General features: G+C 52.8%; 1 protein-coding gene across 6 annotated transcripts in view; it reads left to right on the top strand.

Moving 5' to 3' along the window:
• The window catches only part of ITGAL (integrin subunit alpha L), a 43,180-nt gene extending 29,386 nt beyond the window's left edge, over window positions 1-13,794 (top strand). For all 6 annotated transcript variants that reach the window (XM_040463234.1, XM_040463235.1, XM_040463237.1 and 3 more), the window contains 10 exons: window positions 1,815-1,925; window positions 2,248-2,327; window positions 2,445-2,531; window positions 4,063-4,138; window positions 8,822-8,962; window positions 9,190-9,246; window positions 9,343-9,441; window positions 9,856-9,951; window positions 10,678-10,788; window positions 12,416-13,794. In XM_040463234.1, the coding sequence (XP_040319168.1) occupies window positions 1,815-1,925; window positions 2,248-2,327; window positions 2,445-2,531; window positions 4,063-4,138; window positions 8,822-8,962; window positions 9,190-9,246; window positions 9,343-9,441; window positions 9,856-9,951; window positions 10,678-10,788; window positions 12,416-12,589 (1,032 nt within the window). In that variant the 3' untranslated portion in view covers window positions 12,590-13,794. The remainder of the gene's footprint in view (window positions 1-1,814; window positions 1,926-2,247; window positions 2,328-2,444; window positions 2,532-4,062; window positions 4,139-8,821; window positions 8,963-9,189; window positions 9,247-9,342; window positions 9,442-9,855; window positions 9,952-10,677; window positions 10,789-12,415) is intronic.
• Window positions 13,795-14,221: the final 427 nt, after the last annotated feature.

Here is a 14,221-nt window from a genome sequence, read left to right as displayed (position 1 = left end):
GCCTGCTTGGGATTCTCTCTCTCCCTTTTTCTCTGCCCCTCCCCCACTCGCACTGTCTCTGTCTCTCTCAAAATAAATAAATAAACTTAAAAATTTTTTTAACTTGTTTTAAGCACAATTTTATTTTTTAAATTATTATCATAGAAATAATACATGATCACCACAGAAGGTTGGAAACCACACAGCAGTTTAGAGAAAACAATCACCTATTCTCCTATAACTCAGCACTTACTACTTTTAATATTTCGATGTTTATTCTTCCATGTATCTATACACGTACGTACAAATTACATTGTATATTTATTCACTCTATATTTGTTTTAACTAATTGGCATTTTGTTTTCCATATGGTTATTTTTCCTCCATGTTTAAAAAAAATTACTGTGGTAAAATATATGTAATAGAAAATGTACCATCTTAAGCCTTTTTAAGCATACGAGTCAGTGGCATTAGGCACATTCACAATGTTGTGCAACCATCATTTGTTTGCAGAACCTTTCTATCATCTCAAACAGAAGCTGTAGACCTGTTAAGCAATAATTCCCCCTTCCCACTCCCTGTCCCTGGTAACCTTTAATCTACTTTCCGTTTCTATGAATTTGCCTGTTCTCATTTTTCACGGAAGTGGAATCATATGGTGTTGTCCTTTTGTGTCTGTCTTCTTCGCTTAGCATAGTGCTTGTGAGTTTCATCCATGTGAAAACATGGGTGAATTTCCTTTCTTTTTAAGACTGAACAATATTCCATTGTATGGATAGACCATATTTTGTTTATCCGGTCATCTGTTGGACATTTGAATTATTCTTTATATAGACACATTAAATGCTTCTGGAAGGGTCATCTAGTAGAGTGATTAAGAACTTGAGATCTGGAGTCAGACAGACCTGTGTTCAGATTTCTTCTAGATCTCTGCCCTGTGGTGGGACTTGGGGAAGTCACTGAACTTCCCCAAGTCTCTATTTCCCTGTCTAATTCCATTCCCAATCTGAGGCTGAAATCTGTCCTCACAGATGATGAAGATGACTGGTTTTACGCTGCTTAGCCCAGGATCAAGCTCATTTTTTTTTTAAACGTTTATTTATTTTTGGGACAGAGAGAGACAGAGCATGAATGGGGGAGGGGCAGAGAGAGAGGGAGACACAGAATCGGAAACAGGCTCCAGGCTCTGAGCCATCAGCCCAGAGCCTGATGCGGGGCTCGAACTCACGGACCGCGAGATCGTGACCTGGCTGAAGTCGGACGCTTAACCAACTGCGCCACCCAGGCGCCCCAACAAGCTCATTTTTAAAAAGGTTGCCGACAGGGCATCTGGGGGGCTCGGTTGGTTAAGTGTCTGACTCTCGATTTCCGCTCGGGTCGTGATCCCACAGTTCGTGAGTTGGAGCCCCGTGTCGGACTCTGTGCCGCCAGTGTGAAGATTCTCTCTGCCTCTCTCTCTGCCCCTTCCTTTCTCTCTATCTCTCTCTCTCTCTCTCTCTCTCTCAAAATAAATAAACATTTAAAAAATAAATAAATAAAAATGGTTGCTGACTGTGTGGATGTAGTAGCGTTTTAACAATCTCACTGTATCCTCTCCTGTGATTGTGCAACACACGGAACCATTCCTATCTCTTTGAACTATTTGATCACTTCTCGATTTTCATGATTATAAATACTGGTGCAGTGAACATCTTTGAACTAAACTTTGGCCCCACCTCTCTGAGAATGTGCCCTGGTAGGGACCCCGCTGGGGACCGTGGCCCCAGAGGGTTGGTGGCCCACTAAGGGTTGGTGGCCTGGCCTACTCAGTTTGTTCTTTCTTTTCTCACATGCAGCCCCACAGCCAGATACCTGTGAGCTGCGAGGAGCTTCCTCAGGAATCCAAGCTTCTGACCAGGACCCTCTCTTGCAACGTGAGCTCTCCGATCTTTAAAGCGGGCACCTTGGTGAGTGCTTCAGGCCCCCAGGAACCAAGCCACCAAGGGGCTGTGAGCTCATGTGGGGAGGGAAGGGTGCAGGTGATGGTAAAGACGGACTCACCCCAGGTCCGACCCCAACGGGAATAACAGCCTGGACTTTGGAATCAGACAAACCTGGGGTTGGGTTACGAATGACCTTACACACGTGATTTAACCATTTGGAACTTTGTATCCTCATCTGTGCAATGGGGATAAAGCACCATTTTCAGGGGTAACAGTGGTCTCTATTATTACAGCAGTTAGGCGTGGGGGCCGTGAGGTGCTTCATTCCCCTCTCCTCCCCTGCCAGGTTGCCATCCAGGTGATGTTCCACAAGCTGCTGAACAGCTCCTGGGGGGACTTTGTCGAGCTGCACGCCAGTGTGAACTGGTGAGCAGGCCCCCGCCGGACCCCCGCCAGCGTACCTGCCCCGCTCGCTCTCAGACTGCCGCCTGGCCCTGGCCAAGCCCCTTTCCTAACACTGCCCTCTGCCTCGCCCCAACACAGTGACAATGAGGACTCAGACCTCTTGGAGGACAACTCTGCCACCACCAGCATCCCAGTCCTGTACCCCATCAACATCCTCACCAAGGAGTAAGTCCTGAGCAGCCGGCCAGCTCTGTCCTCCCCGCCTCAGCCTCCCAGGGCCCTCCCTCAAAGCCCCCTCCTTCTCTAGGGCCCCCCCACCAGGAGTAATTAGAACTGATTCCAGCCACAACCCTGACGGTTTTCAACACCCACAAGAGTGGAGGCCCTTTAAGAGTTCTGAGTCAGATCAGCAGTTTACTGATGGGAGAAAAGGCACAGCGAGTGCTGACCTTATGTCAGATGCTGTGCCGGCTGCGCTGTGTAGCTGGGGCTCCCCCCCCACCAAGCTTTCAACACTTTCAACGTGTCATGAGGCAGCCACGCCTCTCTCCACTTTACTGATGAACAAACAGGATCATCAGAGAAGGGAGGAGCTCATCCAGAGGCGTACAGCTAGGAAGCACTGATGAACCCTCTGAACTTGGGCCTGTCCAACTCCAAAACCCTGTGCTGGATGCCCTCCCATCCTGGGGGGTCAGACATGCTGGAAGAGATTAGGACAAGGTGTTCACAGTGGCTCTTGCCCACAGAGAACTCCTAGTCCAGTAGGAGAGGCCAAGCTCGTATGCACACAGAGTCAGTGAGTCTCAGGAGGTTATATATAACAGGAGTGACCCATGGGGATCACTAGTTGGATTTTCTCATTTACAGAAAAGAGGACGAAGCCAGAAAAGCAGAGGAACTTTCTCAGGTTGGCTCAGTGAGAAGGACAGGGACAGCGACCGAGCCAACGTCTCTGGTGCTTAAAACATAAATGCCAAACACAATGATACTGTCTGAAGTGTCGTGTGAAATTAGAGCCAGGAAAGATGATGTGGGTTGAGGAGAGATGGAAGGGTTCGTGGAGGAGGTAGGGGCTTGAACTGGAGTCTGGAGAATGAGGGGATCAGATAAGGGCCAAGGAGGAGAAAGGATGCTCCAGCAGGAAGAAGAGCCCAGGCAAAGGAAGCAGCAAGCAGTGGGGTGGATTTGAGGAGTAGGGAGTGTGCAGGCTCAGGGGACGGCAGGTCTGCGTGGGGCCTGGTGAGCAGGCAGGCTGGGAAGTGGGCAGGCCTGGACATGGGAGGCTTTGGACCCGACCCTCGTGGGCAGCAGGGAGCCAGTGGCAGATTCTGAGTAGGTGGGTGGCAGGATCAGACAGTGACATAAGAAGGTCCCTGGAAGGATGGGGTGGAGAAGAAGCCAAAGGCTGTGCTGTTATGCAGGAGATGAAGAACCCAGAGGACAGTGGAGACCCTCAAGGGGGGTGGGGAACCCCATGGAGCAGGGAGAATGCAGCTCCAAAGGCACATCCACCTGGGTTCCGGCCCCGTCCTGCTGCCTCAGGACGCGGGGCAACAGACTGACCCCTCCCACCAGCCTTACTTTCCCAAGGGAAACAGCAGAATGCTGGAAGGGTCACGGGGGGTCATGCCTATGAGAGCGCTAGCCCAGGGCCTGGTAGCGCAGAGGCTTCCCCTGGCCCGGGGCCCCTGCTTTTCTGGAAACGGGGCTGTCGACATCTCCACTTTCTACTTCTGCTCTTCTCTCTCCACAGCCAGGAAAACTCCACGCTGTATGTCAACTTCACCCCCAAGGGTCCCAAGATCCGCCATGCCAAACACATCTACGAGGTAGGAGCCCCCGTGTGAAAAGGCCCTTCTGGGCCACACATTTGTCAGCCCCGCCCTGGGGACCGAGGCTGCAGAGACCAGCGGGACACGGCCCCATCCTCAGCAAACCCAGCGCCCTCCACCTCATCCCATGATCCTTCCGGTAGAGCCTCACACACTTCCGGTAGCGACACACTCAGCAGCTCCTTTCCGCCACCACCCGGACGGATGGTCTGTGGGATCGCAGCACTTGGGAGAAGCGCTCTGAGAGAGAACCTAGTTTTTCATTCCCCCGTTTAATGAGCCACTGTTCTAGTTTAGATACTTTGCTAGGTGCTGGGGCAGCCATAAGTAAATCGGAGCCCCTGACCGCTCACCCAACCCAAGTTCTGGGCCTGGTACTTTATATGTGCGACCCCCCTGTGATCTTCCACCAACCCGTGAGGTAGAGGCGTTGCCACTCGCATTTTACGGATGAGAAATCCACAGCACAGAGAGGTCAAGTAACTTGCCAGGTTACACAGCTCATAAGGAGGAAAGGTCAGATTCGAGCACATGTTTGAATGCCCAAATCCATGTGTTTAACCTCTAAATTAACGATGTGTCGCTTCTCACGCCATATGCTTGGTGCCGTGATAACATCTTTGTTGTGGTAACAAAGAAGAGGGAGGCCAGCCGCTGAGTCTTTTTTTTTTAATTTTTTTTTTCAACGTTTATTTATTTTTGGGACAGAGAGAGACAGAGCATGAACGGGGGAGGGGCAGAGAGAGAGGGAGGGAGACACAGAATCAGAAACAGGCTCCAGGCTCTGAGCCATCAGCCCAGAGCCCGACGCGGGGCTCGAACTCACGGACCTGGCCGAAGTCGGACGCTCAACCGACTGCGCCACCCAGGCGCCCCCAGCCGCTGAGTCTAAAGCTCAAGGACTCTAAGGAGGAATAGGCATTGACCAAGCCAAGAGCATTCTTGTTTTTCTGGGGAGGAAACTGAGGCCCCAAAGAGAAACTGTCTCACCCAAGGCCGCACTGGTATCAGGGCAGGCTGGAGCAGGAACCCAGCAGGAAAGGGACCCCAGGCAGGTAGCCCCCTTAGAACAGAGGCTGCAGTCATGTCACCCGGATATGACAACGGAGGAGAGTGGCCCTCAGGGAGGTCAGATGCCCGTTTGCATTGAGAATGGCCAATTGAGTTGGTTTCTAGTGCTGCTCAGCGGGATGGCTCTGGGTTCCCTACGGAGGTGGGCAGACCAGTCCTTTTACCACCAGAATAGTGGGAAAGACTTGGACAGGCTTGGATCCAAACCCCAACTCTACCACTCGAGCTCTGTGTGACCTTGGGCCAAGGGCTTGCCTATCCATTCCTCTGTTCCCCGCTGTGACAAATGGCGTTTGGAACGAGAACTTCCAGGTGTCGTGAGGTTTAAGTGGGTTGCTTACTCCTCATGGAGTGCTTGGCGTGATGCCCAGGAAGTGGAGGTTGTTAATAGCTGAGGCAGGTGTTGGGCTGTGGCCTTGACATTCCCAAGCTACTGTGGAAGCCTGCTTCCATTCTTGTGCCATTCCACAGGGAGCCATCTCAAGCCCTTTGAGCTCCCCTCACACACACACACACCCCATTTATCTCTCTGTCGGGGCTAGATGCCTCTGTCCACCTCACCACCCTCAGCATCTTAAACTCTGCATTTGGCTCCCTGACACCTGACCCACCACGCAGCCCCTCTTGGCACTCTTGCCAAAGCCCCTAACGGTCTCTGTTTTAACTACAACCCAACATGACATGGGACGTTGGTGATCACTCCCTCTTTTTTTCTTACTGTTTGTTTATTTTTGAGAGAGGAGAGAGTGTGGGAGAGGGGCGGAGAGAGAGAGAATCCCAGGCAGACTGCACTGACAGCAGAGAGCCCGATGTGGGCTCAAACTCACAAACTATGAGATCGTGACCTGAGCCAAAGTCAGAGGCTTAATCGTTTGAACCACCCAGGCACCCCGGGGATCATTCTCTCTTGCCTGAAGCTGTCCCATTAGGCCCTTTTTGCCACCAGGAGATCAGCTCAGGTTTATAGTAAACTGGACAGGCATGGTAATCCAGTGAGAGCTTGACAGCTGGGCCACGGGATCTTCTTCCTCATGGTCTCCCTCTCCCCTGGCTGGTTAGGAGCATAGGCCTCAGCCAGACCTGAAGTCTTTCTGAAGCTCTGCCATGTAAAGCTGTGCGGCCTTGGGCAGTTTACTTAACCTCTCTGAGTGTCAGGTTTTCAATCTGTAAAATGGGGACGCTAATAGCATCTACTGTATGGGGTCGTTATAAGGAGCAAATAAGAAAAGGCTTGTTAAGTGTCCTGCGTAGCCCTTGACCCACGAGGGACCAGTCAACCGTGGTTGCTGTCGGCATTGTCGTCATCACCGTCATCCAAGGAAGGCGATAGAGCGCGCCAGTTCCAGCCTCTGGAGTCCCAGCCTAGGCTAAAATGCCAGCTCTACTATTAACACCACTGTATAATTTTAGAAGATTTTCCTTTTTCCAGAAAGATGCCCTGTCCCCTTTTGCAGTCACTCTTCCCCCCACGCTCCCCCAGCTCCCGGCAACCACAACTTTAGTCTCTGTCCATAGATTGGCCTGTTCTGGGTATTATGTGGAGGAGGAATCATACAGTATGTGGTCTTTTTTTTTTTTTTTTTTAATTTTTCTTAACGTTTGTTTATTTTTGAGAGACAGAGCACGAGCAGGGGAGGGACAGAGAGAGAGGGAGATACAGAATCTGAAACAGGCTTCATGCTCTGAGCTGTCAGCACAGAGCCCGACACGGGGCTCGAACCCACGAACCGTGAGATCATGACCTGAGCTGAAGTCAGTTGCTTAACCGATTGAGCCACCCAGGCGCCCCCATTATGTGGTCTTTGGTGACTGGCTTCTTTCAGTTAGCAGAGTGTTTTCGAGGTTCATCCACATTGGAGCGTGTGTCAGTATTTCATTCATTTTTATTGCCAGATAATATTCCATGGCAAGGTAGGCCGCGTTTGATTTATCCACATATCAACCGGTGGATATCTGGGTGGCTTCCACTTTTTGGCTATTACAGACAACGCTGCTTGAACGTTCCTGTACAAGTTTTGATGCACACATGTTTCATAAACTCTTGGATATACACCTAGGAGAGCAGTGGTTCCTCTTGATGCTTTGTCTTAACATGTTCTAAACCAAATGTGTCATTTTCTCCTAAGCCAGCATCACCTCCGGTTTGCTGAGAATCCCTCGAAGGCACCCTTTTCCTCAAGCAAAACTTCCAAGCCTGGGGGAATTTCTCCCTCCTCTGTGCCTGGGGCCCCTGCCTCTTCAGCTTCCGTTCTGTATTCTCTTCTCTCTTTTGCCCCCGCTACTGCTCGGACTCAGATCCTCGTCTTCTTGCAACTGGACTGTTGGCACAGGCTCCCAGCGTGGACCTCAACCTGCCTTTCCCACTCCTTTCCATTCTGGGCCTGCAGTGAGTGAGTCTCCCTGGAGCCACCCGCCCCCCCTCGGCTGCCTGCCATGACTCCCCATTGCCTAGCCGAGGGTCCCCTGATCTCTCGCCCTTAGGCTTTCCGGGCACACTGTCTCATCCCGAGTCTCCTTTCCAGACGTACCTCCTATCTCTGTCCCCAGGCACCGCACCTCCAGCCGCATCATACTCCCCTGGTGCTGCCCTAACTGCTACATTTTCTCTCTTTGGATGCCCTTCTCTGTCTTTATCCGTTTGACTCCTCTCTACCTTTCACAGTTAAATTCAAACGCTGCCTCTGACATTAGGCCTTTTCAATTTAATTTGACTGATATTTTTCAAGTGTCCACAAATGTTTGTTGAGTGAATAAATGATAGAACCTCTCAAACTGGACATCTGATTCCCTGCTTGACCTCCCTGGGACGTTCACTGGTGCTATTTCTGTGTCACTTTCTTGTCCATATCTGGGTCTTCCAGCCTTAGCACAGATAGCTCTTTCTTTTTTTTTTTTTAAGTTTGTCTATTGATTTTGAGAGAGAGAGAGAGAGCACGAGTTGGGGAGGGGCAGAGAGAGAGGGGAGAGAATCCCAAGCAGACTCTGTACTGTGCAGTGGAGCCTGACGTGGGGCTCGATCCCATGAGCCACAGAATACGACCTGAGCCAAAACCAAGAGTCAGACGCTTAACCGCCTGAACCACCCAGGCACCCCGGCTCTTTCATATAAAAGGTACTCAGGAAATGTTTCTTAAACCAAGGCCCTTGGCAAAAGGAGGCTTTCCAACCTGCATCGTGCGAATAATTTTTCCATCTATCCTTGTTAAATGTCATTCATTCAAAAAATGACTTTTTTGGAGGCCTGCTATGCTAGGTAGGGTGTCAAGCAGCAGGGAATTGCAAGCGAAATAAGCCACAGCTGCTGCCCTCAGGAAGCACGCAGTCTAGTGGAGATACACACAGGGGGGAGCCGCCCTGCCGCTGAGGGGATCAGCCAGACCTTCAAAAATGATATTGGAGCAGTACGTTGCTGGATGTGCAAGGGTCTGCCCCGCGGGAGAAAGCACGGAGGCACCCGTAGCCCACGCTGTAAGGCTTTGAGGACAGGGGCCGGGTGAAGCCTGACAGAGCATGGCTTCTCAGGGCTCAGCCCGTGAGAATGGCATCTGGAGTGGCAGTTGGGGGGCGGCTGGCATTTAGGGCTCTGCAGCCCCTCGTCCTCTGTCCTAGGTGAGGATTCAGCCTTCTGCCTATGACCACAACGTGCCCCCCCTGGAAGCCTTGGTCGGGGTACCAGAGTCACACAGCAAGGGGCCCATCAAACACGAGTGGACTGTGCAGATCCTGCCCAGAGGAGGGCAACACACCCAGGTCTGTGGCGGGGAGCTCCTAAAGGGGGACAGATGTGTAGGGTGTGAGGGTGGATGAATCCCATTGGGCTCAGTGAGTTCTGAATCCACCAAGAGCCAGTGGGACTGAACTGTGGGAGATGCCACACCCCAGGAGGCTGGGGGAGGGAGGGGGGGGGAGGAGGGAGCCAGGTTCTTAAGGGGCCAGCGTCCTCTCTCTGCTCTGGACTAACGGAAGACCATTCCTAGGATCCTTCTGTGACCTGCCACCATGAGGATCCGGAGACGCTGCCCACTGTGGCTGAGGTACAGGGGCATGGGCTCAGAGGTTGGGGCCGGGGCCGGCAGAGTGTAGGTGGGAAGACGGGCCTCTCTGACCGCTGCTCTCTGTATTCCTGGCAGCCTTGTTTGCCCGAAGCCAAGTTCCGCTGCCCACTTACGTTCAAGCAGGAGATCCTCGTCCAAGTGATCGGGACAATGGAGCTGGTGGAGGAGATCAAGGTAGCACCCACTGGCCGCAGACGCCATGGTCCAGGGGGTGTGGGGGGACCTCGACGGCTCGAGGGTGGGCTTCCTCACCACCTGGTCTTCCTGCCTTTTTCTTTACTACCTTGATGAAAAGCCCTGATATTTACATAGTGGCGGATGAAAGAGAACCATGATTTGTTTGAAACTCGCCGGGCTGTGTTCACGGGCCTGCGGATGGTTCTTCTGGGTTCTCCGTAGGAAAACTTTCCTTCCAGCTGCGGGGAGCGGTCCGTGAGGACAATACGGTAGAGAGCACGGTGGCCGTGGCGCACCCCACTGGGTCCCGTGCTCCTCAGCTTCTCCACACTGAGTCGAGGTGGGGTGCGGACGTCGGTGGGTCCCGGCCCTTGTTCTCCCTGGCCTGACCCCTCCCCCACCCTCCCACAGGCCTCCTCCATGCTCAGCCTCTGTAGCTCTCTCTCCATCTCCTTCAACAGCAGCAAGCACTTCCACCTGTATGACGACAGTGCCTCCCTGGCCCAGGTATGTCTCTGCCTCCTCAGAAGCCCCGGCAGCAGAGGTCAGCAGGGGCATCTGAGGAGCCCCAGGGTCGAGCTAGAAGAGCTAGAGCCAGAAGGGGGACAGCCACATGGGAGGTCCGGGCTCGGCACAGGGAAGAGCTTCCCGGCCATCAGAGCCGTCAGCCTTGGCGAGGGCCTTGGTGGATGCCCGGGGCTCCCCACCACCACTGGTGGCCAAGCAGCCCCTGAGGTCACCTGTCTGAGATGTGTCGGGCGGAGGTCAACTTGCGGGCAGCTCAGCCAGGGTACCCACCCCATACCCACTCTGCGCATGATGGGAAAGCTCTCCGAGCAGCGTGGGTGGTGAGCGCGGGGCCCAGGCCACCCAGTTGAGCCGGTGGGTGAGACAGGTTGAAGAGCAGGAAGCTCAGAGCAGCAGAAGGGACGCTGCGCCTAACAAGGTGAGCGTAAGCCGGATTCTGGAGGCTTTGCACGCTGAGCTGAGATTCTGGCATTTTATCCTGGGACGAAGGGAAGCCATTTAAGGACTGAAGGTGGGTCATGTGCAAGTTCACCAGTTCACTCCGGTGGCCGCACGGGGGTGCACGCTGGAGGGAAGTGTCTGGACCAGAGCCTGGTAGTGTCAGGAAGCAACGCTGACCAGAAGTTGCTAAGGCCTAGCCCTTCACAAGAATATTAAAGGTGGAAAAGCCTTCTTCCTACGGTCCCCTTTCCCCCCCTCCTCCAGGTCATCATGAAGGTGGACATCGTATATGAGAAGGACATGCTCTACATCTACGTGCTGAGCAGCACTGGGGGACTATTGTTGTTCCTGGTGATTCTCGGGGTACTCTACAAGGTGGGAGCTTCTGGGAGTAATGGGCATGGCTGAGACAGCCAGGCTAGGGAAAGGGCAGAAAATACCAAGATCAGGGAGCGTTAAAGCTAAAAGCGTCCTCAGCCTACTCCCTCCTTCTGTAGTTAGGACTCCTGAGTCCCAAAGAGCAAGTGAGACTTTCCCCCAGCCTCCACTAAGCACTGGCAGAGCCAGGACTGGGTACCTAGGGAAGGAGGGTTTTCCCACGTATCACGGGCCAAGCAGTGGGACACAGGGGCACGTACCACAGACATTGCCTTCAGGGAGCTCACAGTCTAACGGGGGAGGCAGACAGGAACACACCTGCTAAGGGCCCCACTCAGGGGCCTGGGTGCTGGAGCTTCACTTAGGCTGGGGGAGTCCGGGAAGCCCTCCCAGGAGAGGAGGCATTTGAGTTGGGATTTGAAGAAGGAGCAGGCAGGTGAATAGTGCCGGAGGGCAGCTGTTCCACATGAAAACCTCAAATACTCCAGAAAACAACACAGAAAATCAATTTCTCCCTGTTGCACCCCGCAGAGGGCTGTCATTAGCAACCATTTTGTTTCTATTCTTCCAGGGTCTAATTTTGTTGTTTAAACATACGTATATGTATGAGCATGAAAGAGAAAAAGAGAGAAGTCAGTGTCTATGTGTATGTGTAGAAAACACAAATGGAATAATACCATATATACTGCTTGGGAGCTTATATTTCCCACTGGATATTATATACTGATGTCTCTGTGTGTGTTGCACAATCAGATCTGCCTCTTGCTTTTTCACTTGGCTGGTTTGCTGCTGTCTGGATGCCCCACCTTTTTTTTTGTTTAATTTTTTAATGTTTATTATTATTACTTTTTTAATTTTTTAAACGTTTATTTATTTTTGAGAGTAAGAGAGACAGAGCATGAGCGGGGGAGGGGCAGAGAGAGAGAGAGAGACACACACACACACACAGAATCCGAAGCAGGCTCCAGACTCCGAGCTGTCAGCACGGAGCCCGACGCGGGGCTCGAACTCACAAGCTGTGAGATCATGACCTGAGCCGAAGTCAGCCGCTTAACCGACTGAGCCACCTGGGTGCCCCAAATGTCTGACTCTTGATTTCGGCTCAGGTCGTGATCTCATGATTCATATGATGGAGCCCCGCGTCGGGCTTTGCACTGATGGCACAGAGCCTGCTTGGGATTCTCTCTCTCTCCCCTCTCTCTGCTCCTCCCCCACCCCACTCATGCTTTCTCTCTCTCTCTGTCTCAAAATAAACAAACATTAAAAAAAAAAATTAATTCCTGGAGCTGGAATGGCTGAGCCAAAGAACATATATGTTTTGACCTTTCAACAGAGAGCAGGCTCTCGCTAATAGTATCACTGGATATGGTCAAATCGCCCACCTAAAATATTGCTCCATGACATTTTGATGAGCCTAAAGAACGCACTATTAAACGTACAGCTTTTTAACATATTGCCAGGAGCTGGGTGTGGCAGAGACCCTCGTCCTGTCCCTGGGGCAGATACCACGCGTCCGTGGCATGTGTGACTCATTAACATTAAGGGTGCTTTCATGTTTTGCCGAGGCTGACTCATCCAGAGTGTTCCATGGACCGTGGCTCACTCAATTTTTGTCTTCCTACAGCTCGGCTTCTTCAAACGGAACCTGAAGGAGAAGATGGAGGCTACCGTAGAAGCTTCGAATGGAATCCCTAGAGAAGACTCTGGACAACCAGAGCCCAAGGAAGAGGGTGGGGATCCGGGCTGCCTGGAGCCCCTCCAGGAGGAGGAGACCCAGGATGGAAATGACAAAGACTGAGGTCCAGGCCCGATGCAGAGGGCCCAGGACTGGACCCGGGAGGCCTGGTACCACTCTGCCTCTACCTGTGTTTCACTGCGTGTCTTCAGGCAAATCACTGCTCCCACCTAGGCCCCAGTTTCGCTGTCTTGCACGTGGAGCTCACTCCTGCCGGCCTGCTTTGCAGGTTCATGGTGAGGGATGGGCCAGGAAGGCTACGGAGGCGAGGCCTTGTAATTCTCGGCTGGTCCTGGCTTCCCCCAGCCCTTCTTAGTATCCTCCCCTGGAAGAGACTGTCTGATCTAAATTTGGAAAAACTGTCATCTCAGGACCTAGTGACCCTCCCGGCCCTCACACCCACCTGCCCTTGGACGTCCCCAGAGGCCTCAGACTCCCAGAACCTCGTCCTTCACTCTCCCCTGCCTGGAGTCCAGTCAGCTTTCCAGTCTGCCGCCAGAGAGCAAATCCGATCTGTGTCACTACATGGCCGCTGCAAACCCCCTGCTCTTTGGCTACAGACCAAGTTCCTTAATACGCCTTCCACGATCTGCGAAATAGCCTTAACATGCCCGTGCAGAATTGGGCCCCTGTTGCCTTCCTGGCCTCCTCCAGAGACTCCCCGCCTCCCTTTCTAAGCTCCGATTACACCAGCCTTTCTCGCTAGCCAGGCTCCTTCCTGTCTCACCGCCTTCACCCAGACTGCTCCCTCTGCCTGGAACATTCCTCCGCAGCCCTTTTCCTGGCTGACTCTCTCAGCCTTCAGATCTCAGCTCGCGTACAACTGCCTCAGGGCCGCCCCCAACCCCTACCCAGGTGGGTTCCCGTGTTACATTTGCCCCTCACAGTACAGATCACACTGTTACTTAATATTTGTCTCTCAAATTAAACATCGAACTCCGAGAGGGTAGGGACCATACCTGTCATGTTCACCTTGGGATCCCTTGGTGACATCACAGAGCCAGACCCAGTAGGCGCTTGCACAATTTCACTGAACCTAGCGCCTGTGAAAAGATCGAGAAAGCGTTTCGGATGGGCCCCTGGCGTCTCCACCCTTCAAGGTCTTCCCCAGGCTCCTGCCTCCTTGCTCCCAGCCCCCACCAGGACTCCATCCCACCCCGCTGCGTCCCCCACTGGGAGGCTGTGAGCTCAAGGGAGCAGGCCACGGCTGTCCACCTGGCTCACGGTGCCTGCATATGTGTACCCAATAAATGTGAAAATCTGTCCAATTGTGCAATGTTTTCATGCCGGTGCACATTCTGGCCCTGACAATTCATTTAGGTGTGAGAATAGGCCCTCCCTGGTTTTGTTTTGTTTTTTTTTAAGCAACAATTGGTAGAGCCTGACCCCGAGGCCCACAGCATTTGGAGGGATGGGGGCTCATCACTGCTGCCCTCTTGTGGTCAGTAGGATGGGGGCGCGGGGGTGGGGTGGGGCGGAATACGGAGTAATTCTGAAGCCAGCTCTGGGTCCAACAATGGGAGCTGAGAAGCAACATTTGGCCTTCCAAGCAGTGACCTTTGATGGCTCCCTTCTGCCTGCAGGAGAGTAAGCGAATATTCTTGAGCCCACAAAGCCCAGTGCAGTCTTTCAAAGCCTGCCTGCCTCTTCAGCTTCGTCAGCACTCTTCTGGTCCAGCCCCATGGTTCCTCATAG

The sequence above is a fragment of the Herpailurus yagouaroundi genome, unplaced genomic scaffold (genome assembly GCF_014898765.1).
Source record: "Herpailurus yagouaroundi ecotype Mexico unplaced genomic scaffold, PumYag 379, whole genome shotgun sequence".
NCBI lineage: Eukaryota > Metazoa > Chordata > Mammalia > Carnivora > Felidae > Herpailurus > Herpailurus yagouaroundi.
Note: the sequence above shows the minus strand (reverse complement) of the source record. Positions and strands in the feature narration are given on the sequence as shown.